Source organism: Echinops telfairi, unplaced genomic scaffold (assembly GCF_000313985.2).
Source record: "Echinops telfairi isolate 266 unplaced genomic scaffold, ASM31398v2 ScPeMD7_7472;HRSCAF=8510, whole genome shotgun sequence".
Taxonomy (NCBI): domain Eukaryota; kingdom Metazoa; phylum Chordata; class Mammalia; order Afrosoricida; family Tenrecidae; genus Echinops; species Echinops telfairi.
The window spans coordinates 7,586,991-7,595,411 of NW_022111376.1; the positions used below are offsets into that span (position 1 = coordinate 7,586,991).

The 8,421-nt window shown below is 40.7% G+C and overlaps 1 protein-coding gene across 11 annotated transcripts in view; it reads right to left on the reverse strand.

The window, feature by feature from the left end:
- Positions 1-313: 313 nt before the first annotated feature.
- The window catches only part of FMR1 (FMRP translational regulator 1), a 42,820-nt gene continuing 34,712 nt past the window's right edge, over positions 314-8,421 (reverse strand). For 2 of the 11 annotated variants that reach the window (XM_045285455.1, XM_045285452.1), the window contains 4 exons: positions 6,718-6,913; positions 5,060-5,167; positions 4,786-4,868; positions 314-2,733 (listed from right to left, as the gene is read on the reverse strand). In XM_045285455.1, the coding sequence (XP_045141390.1) occupies positions 2,572-2,733; positions 4,786-4,868; positions 5,060-5,167; positions 6,718-6,913 (549 nt within the window). In that variant the 3' untranslated portion in view covers positions 314-2,571. Of the gene's footprint in view, positions 2,734-4,785; positions 4,869-5,059; positions 6,027-6,717; positions 6,914-8,421 lie in introns of those variants that run through there. The other 9 variants (XM_013007969.3, XM_004715600.4, XM_045285457.1 and 6 more) reach the window with 7 other exon arrangements.

An 8,421-nucleotide genomic window follows, 5' to 3' on the forward strand; every position in this document is an offset into this window, starting at 1 on the left:
TCCCCAGATGGTAGAATGTGTGTGCAGTGTTTAATATGGTTTAGTGACAGCCTATGTAATTAATGTGCTGAAAGCTGGTAACTGGGAATATAGGGGATTATATCCAATTATCTTTGCTTGGAGCCTTTAAAAGGCATGTAAAAAGGCATACATGCTTTGCAGGATAAATAACCCCCACCCCCACCCCAGCAAGACTTTCATTTGGGGTCATACTTAAAAGATTTCAAAGCAGGAGCAATTATCTGCCAGACTAATGTTTTTCTTTTCCATAAGTGTAACTTTTTAATAAAAATTTACATCTAGATAAACAATCTTCAGATTTTTGAAACTTTAATAAGATTTTAAAAACATGACTCTGAACTGAAAAACATACACGTTTAGCACACAAATATTGTAATATGAATCAACTCCAACTCCATTTGAAAACGTGAATCAAATTACAGTTTTAGAAGTTAGTAATTCACATTTAAGCAAGTTAGCGCCTTGCTGAATTCAGCCTTTGTAAAAAATAGACTTAGTGCATATTATAATGGTACAAACGTGTTCTGTACCATTTTGTTGATTCCCCCCACCCCGCTTTCTTAAACAATATCAAGTTCTTGAAAACTGTTCGAGAACGGCTAACTTCCTATGACATGGTGACATTTCCAGTGGTAACAGTTAAGTTTTGTAACATAACACTTTCTATAGATTTCTTTCCTATCTTAAAATTTTAAAAGCAATCATTTGTAAGGATTGCATCAACATCAATTTAGCAGAGGAAGATCAAACTTTATTGAAACTGCTTGCATACAAAATATATTGCACTATAACCAAACAAATGTCAACATAAAATCCAATCTGTTGTAGCTAATATGTACAGAGAATATTGCCCAAGAGCAGTTACATTACAAGGTCATTCTACCTTGGTTAATTATCTACAGTATTTTAAACCGAACAGCTTACAGATGATGTGTGCAAGGTACCAATTTCTGTTGTCAAAATCTATACATTCCCCAAATAAATAACTAGAACTCAACATTAATGTTTGGCAATACTTTTTAAAAGACTTTAATATTTGATAAATCATGTGCAGTTTGTTGCCATTTTATATGCTTATTTGTATGCAAGGAAAAGTAACTGTAAAATGAAAGTTCAAAGAAACAAACACAAAATACATCAGAGGCAGAACTTAAGTTTGTACGGCTCTGTACAGATTTCAGTGGTACCCCAACTTGGGAGTTTTTTGTTTTTTTTTAAGAAAAATATAACATCTTAGTGAAAGTCCTTCACATACTTTTCTTCAGTAAATCAATTCATTTAATAAAATTCAAAACCCAAATGGAAACCCAATACATCAAAAAGGACCCCTAAAATAACAACAAAAAATAATAAACGGACCCCCGAAATAACAAAGGGGGGGGGGAAACAGTATTAATTGATCTGAGACTGCTCTCCAATTCTGCTGGTTAACTAAACCTTATATTTCAAACTTTACAAACTACTTTTTTAACCTGCTTCCATTCATTCTTAAAGTACCTGTACTTCACAGGACTGTATTATACACACATTGAAATGACCTTCCTACCTCCCCAAAATTAAGCATGAAAGTAAAATATGGAGAATTCCCCCAAACACAGGGAGAAAATGAAAGGTTCTACATTAAAACTGGTCATCAGGCCAAAGAGCAGGCACATCCTCCCAAAGGCTGCCCTGGCTGCTGTCAGTGCTGCCTCTCTGCAATGACAAGACCGCCATTTCTTCCCCTGTCTGGACAGAGAAACGACACAGCCTGTCGGTAACACTATTTGTCAAGCTTCAGTGCAACAAAACAAAAACAAAAAACAAGTTCTAGTCTGTATACTGCCTAACCTGATGTGTATGTAAGGAAAATAATCGGGGCAAGCATGCATTCTTCTAGAAAGTACTAATGTTTGACAGGGTTTGCTACATCTTTAATATTGAGTGTTTCCAACTTATCTTCCCTGAACTCTGCATCCAAATATAATAGTCCTACCTGCCAAGATATAAAAAAGGCACAAGATCATACAACTTTTTTTGCTAATGAAAATGACAAATGTCACATCACACATGTTTCAGGGTCCACTAAAATACTGGAAAAGTGGACCAGAACATAAATGGACACAGGACATGAAATGTCATAGCATTCCATGGCAAATTCTCTAGGATATTGAAAACAGAAGTCCAAGCCGATTACCATAAATGCTATTTAGTCAGAACAACTGAAATGTACTGGTGAGTACCACTCACTGTAAGGAAATGGCCCAAATTAATAAGAAATATCATGGATCATTTATGTAAGAAGGAAAAATCAAACGAAAACTCTGTCCTGGAGTGCTAAGTGTACTTAAAACAATTGTTTCCGAGTTCAAAAGGTTTTCGTGTACAAGTCTGAAAAATTGGTGCCTATGGCCAGTTAACAAAACAACAAAAATGTCTTAACAGAATCTGTGTTCATTTCATGCCCTGCGCCATCTTGCCTACTATTTGTCTTTGGCCTAACAAAGTTTTCTAACATGGAAGAAGAATTACGGACATGGTATAGGAAACATCACTTCAGAATGATGCAGGTTAGGGTACTCCGTTCACGAGAGGTTGCTGCCCATCCACGCCGTCCGGTTTGTCTTTCTTCTGGGTACGCTCTTTGGCCGCACGCAGCCGGTTCCCTTCGTTGGAGGTATTCTGTAATGTTTTAGTGTGGATACGCCTTTCATTATTGCAGTCAACTCTGATCTAAAACAAGTCATATGTGTTATATAGAGAGACCACATCCTATCGTTATCTATCACTGGCCTGACAAGAAACTGAAGGCTGAAGCAGAAAAGTCGCAGGTCTACAGGGAAAATGGAAATGGGAAGCAAAGAGATGAAAGAAATGAAGTAATGGAAGGATCTTGATTTGATTTATGATACGAAAGCCTTCATCTTCTTTTCTGGTCCTCACTGCATTCTGATTTTGACTGAACACTCAGACTTATGGTGCTTTCTTCTAAGTAGAATGAAACCATGAGAAACAAACTGTTAAAAGGTTCTCTTATTATGAACTACCAAAAGATACACTTCTGTGACATTAGCATTCCAAAGGACAGGCTAGTCTCCAAAAATTCTCCCCAAGATTGTGAATCCAAGAGAGAACACAATAGGCTCCCTATTCTGATTTTGCCAGGATGAGAACTCGACTTGCAAACCAATTCTTAGTTTACTGCACCTTTCAAGCTCACACAGGTATGGCTGAGATTCTCCATACCAAGGGCTCTCACCGTTTTATCCTAGAACAATGAGCGGGGACTGATAGCATGTGTTTCTGTAAAGCAATTCAGACCATCAGTTAACATGAATTTTGCTTTAAGAATCTGAATGATGTAGGGGACACTTGAAGAAAATAACTGGGGTAAGGGCTGGAATCCTGGGAGCCTGGAAAGATGTAATTTAAACAGTAACATTGGAAGAACTACCGAATAGTTTATGTGCTTACACCAAACACTTAAATGCTGCTAACAGAATTCCAGATGCTACGCCTTGACCAGTGGGGCCTGAAACCACCACAGTATTGATCTACTTCAAGTAGAAATGCTAAAGATACCCCCCAAATGTTTCATTCTAATTTCAAGTATCCATGGTATTTACTTTAGGGTCTGGGTGCGGGTTTTAAATGTTGAGCTGTCCAGGGTTCAATGTTTTCTCTTGTATCTATTCTCATACTTACATAGAAAACACCAGGTTCTGTATTCGGCTATCATGTTTTGATCATATAAATTAATTGTGAATGTAAATCCTTTTAACTAATGGGATCAGATTGTATAGTTCATTAAACATGTCAGTGAAAACAGGGAATTACACTCAAAAACTGATACAGAAAACCCTTTACAAAGCATATATATGGGCACTAATTCACCAATCTTTCTGTCTAGGTCCAAGGTCTTTTCTATGCTGGTCCTTAAGAACCTGTCAATAATTAACAACTAGTAGAATTGCTATTAAGTCTAATAAATATCCCACTAAAAAGTTTCTGCTCTTCAAAAAAAGGCTCTCGTACTAATCTTAGGTTTGATTTCAAACCAACCAGTACCACAGTCAGGAAGAGAGTCTAAGTATGTGGGTTAACAATGAAGGATTCTGGGAAACAAACACTATTCCACCAAGTGCCAGCCATGTGACCTGGGCAAAGAAAGAGCCCTGCTAAGCTCCAGTTTACTCACCTATTATAAAAATAAAGCTACTTACCTCAGTGGCCTGTGGTCAGGTTAAAGGAGATGAAGCACACAAAACGCTTAAAGTCCCTGGGAGCGCTCAGGGATAACTTTCAAAGGCTTTATTAAGGGGGGCAGTGCAGGTGAAGACCTATTGAAACTGGAGCCTGGGGACAGACCCAGCTGAATAGCATCAACTCTGTCTTGACAGCTAATCATGAGGACCACACCTTCTTTTCCTCAAGTTCCACACGGGGAGGGTGAACAAGGGGAGAAGCACCCCTCTGCCCCCCCCCAGGAAGGGGGGGCTCAGCTTTCAGTACACCCCAGGATACTCCTTTCCTTGGGGGAACTGGAAAGACCACCAATGTAGTACTGACTAAAAGTCATAACGTGGCTGTTCAAAGTCTTCGCCAAAACAGCGGCCACATATTCTCTAGAAAAATCCTCTTATTTTGTATACGTATAAAGGAGGGCTGAGATCACCCACTATGGGGAAAACATTCCCGATAAACCACTTGGGTGATCTCTCACCGTGGTTAAAAATAAAGCCCTAGCCTCAGACAATGTCGATGAGAAGAGGCTGGCAGGGTTACCTGGAGAGCTCCATCCGCTGTCCTTCCTTTGGCCTCTCTTGGGTTGCGCGGACGATTATCGGTTCGGGAGTGATCATCACTTCCTGTGGCAACATTTTCAAAAGGTTCGACAGTTACTAATTCTGAAATGCACACCATCCATTGAATTAGGCTAAAGAACTGAAAGTGTGAACCTAGCCCAATTATTCCAGTTACATCATCATGCTTAACAAGCTAACTTCAGACTGTTACCATTCACCTTTATTTCCCAACCAAGGAAAGCAGCCTTTTGTACCTTTGAAGCCTCCTCCTCTCCCTCTTCCTCCCTGTCCTCTTCCTCCACCTCCACGTCGGCGCCCGTCTCCTCTGCGCAGGAAGTTCTCCCTCTCTTCCTCTGTTGGAGCTAATGACCAATCACTGAGTTCGTCTCTGTGGTCAGATTCTGTTTCAGAAGCATTTGATGCTTCAGAATTAGTTCCTATCGAGAGTTAAAAGTTATATACCAATGTCCGACTTTAAAAAAAGCAAAATAAAAAAGCGTTAGGTTAACAGAAGCTTCCAGAGCCACTTCAGGGGTAATCCAATACTTTCCCAAACTGAGAAACCCACCAAATGGTATCACCACCTTTCATTTTGTAAAATAAATCATTTTAAATTCAAAATGAAGGTTTCGCAATATCTGGTTTTAAGCATTTTGGGTTCTCATTTTAAAAACCAAGCCTATCTTATTAGCCAACTAAGTTCAAACCTGCATGTGTCACATCATTAAACAGTTGTGCCCTCTGGAGGAAAAGTTGCCGTCAACATTTAATGCAACACACCTTGATCAACAAAACCTTGACAGAGTGCCTTCTAACAGGTTTGGCCCCTGGGCAGAAGGAAAGGCACACTTTTGAGTCATGTCTAGGAGAATGGCAACTAAGGGCACCACGGGGACTGCTCCAGGGAAGGGTCTCTGGTGGGTGCAGGGCCCAGCCGGAGGAAGAGGGGAATACGCTGGCCTGTGGCTTGATCCACAACCTTCCCTCCCACTTTCAGGGACCAAATGACCACGAAGAAAGGCATTACTACTAATCAACTCTTTAGGCCCGAGAGGGTAGATGACGACCTAAGGCTAAAGGTGGGCAGAGCTCCCTGGTGAGGGAGGAGATCAGCAGTAGAGAGCAGTCTGAGGGGGAGGGCGAAGGGAGGGGGCAAAGTTGGCCTCAGGAGTAGGTGTCTTCTCTCCGACTCTACTACCTCTCTCTCTTCCTCTGTTGGAGCTAATGAGCAATTATAGCTTCACCATTATAGCTTCATTCCTGTGGATCTTGAAGGCTTTTTCCATCTTAAAGAGTTCCTTTTTGAAATGCAAATATTTGTGAGATGGATTATACCTCATACCATCATTAGCAAGTTACAGAGATGATACACAGTTGATTAAAAAAGAAAGACAGAGCACTGGCAGGTGGGGAGAAGGCTCAGTGAAAAGGGGTGGGAGAGAAGAAAGCAGCACTGATAGACAAGCTGGGAAGGCAAAGAGAAACTTCGCCTGGTCCTGGCTGTGTCACGGGCTGACTGGCCATTCAGAATCCCTTATGGGCCAGAGTCCATGCAGCAAGCATGACCAGCACACACCTGACCCCCCCCCCCAAAAAAAAAGAGCCACAGGACACAAATGAAAAGGGGTGCTCTGTACAGTAGTAAAACCAGGCAGGCCTTAAGCAGGTCATCACCACACAAGGGCTTAAGTAGAGTTCTCGAGTCCCCACCCCAAAGTGGCCATAACTCACACCTGCCTTCAGAACTACATGTGTCATCCTCGAGCTTTGACTCTAGGGGCTGTGACCCACTGTGAACTGGAAACCACAGAGTAAGAAAATTGTTACAATGGGGTTCTAATGAGTAATAGAGATTAGCAGCTATTAAGTCTAGGAACAGATAAAGGAACTGAGTAAAATGCTTAGTTTGTACCTGAAGTATATCCAGGACCGCGTCTGCCGTGCCCCCTATTTCTGTAAGGTCTACTACCTCGACCCATTCCTTGACCATCATCAGTCACATAGCCTTTTTCCTTATCTGTACGATTTGGTGGTGGTCTAGAACTAGCTCCAATCTGTCGCAACTGCTCATCAATTTGTAATCTCTCCAAACGCAACTGGTCTACTTCCTATTTAAAATATACAAGATAACAGCAAAAATAATTTGACATTTTACTTAATATTACCTTTCTCCTTTTCATCAGATTAAAAAGTATGCTGGAAATGTTTCAATTTCAGTATTAAATTCACAGTAAAACACTGTTACACAGACTTGGCAGGAAATGGAAGGGTCGCCTTAAAAAGAAAATCACTACAGATGAGATTTACTGTCTAAATTAGAGATATAACAGAAATACTCAACATCAAAATTAGACTGAATAAAATGGAAAATTGTTGAATTTGACACTGTTATCCATCTATTCTACTGCTTAGGCACAGATACACTGTCTGGGGACTCCTAGTTGAGAGGATATTAAGTAATTAACAACTCTAAGAGGTAAGCATACAGATCAGTGACACACTTCAAGTTAAAACCAGCTAACCTTCAAAATCACACATTGTAAATGAGCATCACAAAAGATTTGCCAGTTAAGATCTTGGTTTATAAAGCACTGAGAGTGGACCGTCTTTTGTTTGTAAAGAACACACAGGCAGTCCCTGGATTACAAACCAGTTCCCTTCCTAAATCCGTTTTTGAGTCAAACTTATATGTAAATCGGACAATTATCATCTAACAGCAGTCAGTCAGGTGTTCATCTTAAACAAAAAGTGTACCTTTTTATGCATAAAAAAAATCACAGAAACACTTCCAGATACACTAAAACATCTTTACCATAATGCAGTGATAAGAATGTTTTGATGTGCACAGCAAAGTATCACCCACTGGTTATCACAAACCTCAAATTTGTAACAGAATAGGCTTTAAGGGGTTGGTTCCTGATTGGGTTGTACCTAAGTCATTCGTGACCTGGGGACTGCCTATACTGAAGTAGGTCTTTGGATGTGATTAGATAATTGGGAACAGTCATTTTCAGTTAGCTGGAATTGCTGGTATCCTTATGGGGGTGGGGGCCAACAGCTGGCGACCAAGAGCGAGGACTTAAATTTTCATGCTTTGAAAATGTCTTGAAGACAACAGCTGCTAGAACACGTATGACAAACAATATAAACATAGTTGACCCACAACATACACCTGGGGTCCACAGACAGACCCTCACACACAGTACTTGCAGTAAACCAGGTTCTGTCAAATCCAAACAGATCCTCAGTTCAAATCCCTATCTTGCTGGCCCACCTGAAGGTCCTCATTTCCTAGCTACTGAACAGATCCCTAAGCTCAGCAGTACTGGGCCTCCCAGTCAAGCAGAGCCTGATGGAGGGACTTGCTATGCAACTGGGAATTAAAGAAGCCTCAGTAAAGCTAAGTTCCCCAAGTTGTGGTTGTGGCAGCTTCTGGCAAAAAAAAAAAAGGTCACGTATGGCTGTAGGGGAGCGTCAACTGATTCTCAGTGTTCTACTGAGTACTTGAAGCACAGAAGAGATTACAACCAAGTGGCTTACTCCAAAGATAAGAGTTAAAAGCTCAGAGGAGTGGGTCTTGCAAAACAGAATGGCAGCTCAGGTTATCTCAGGGGGG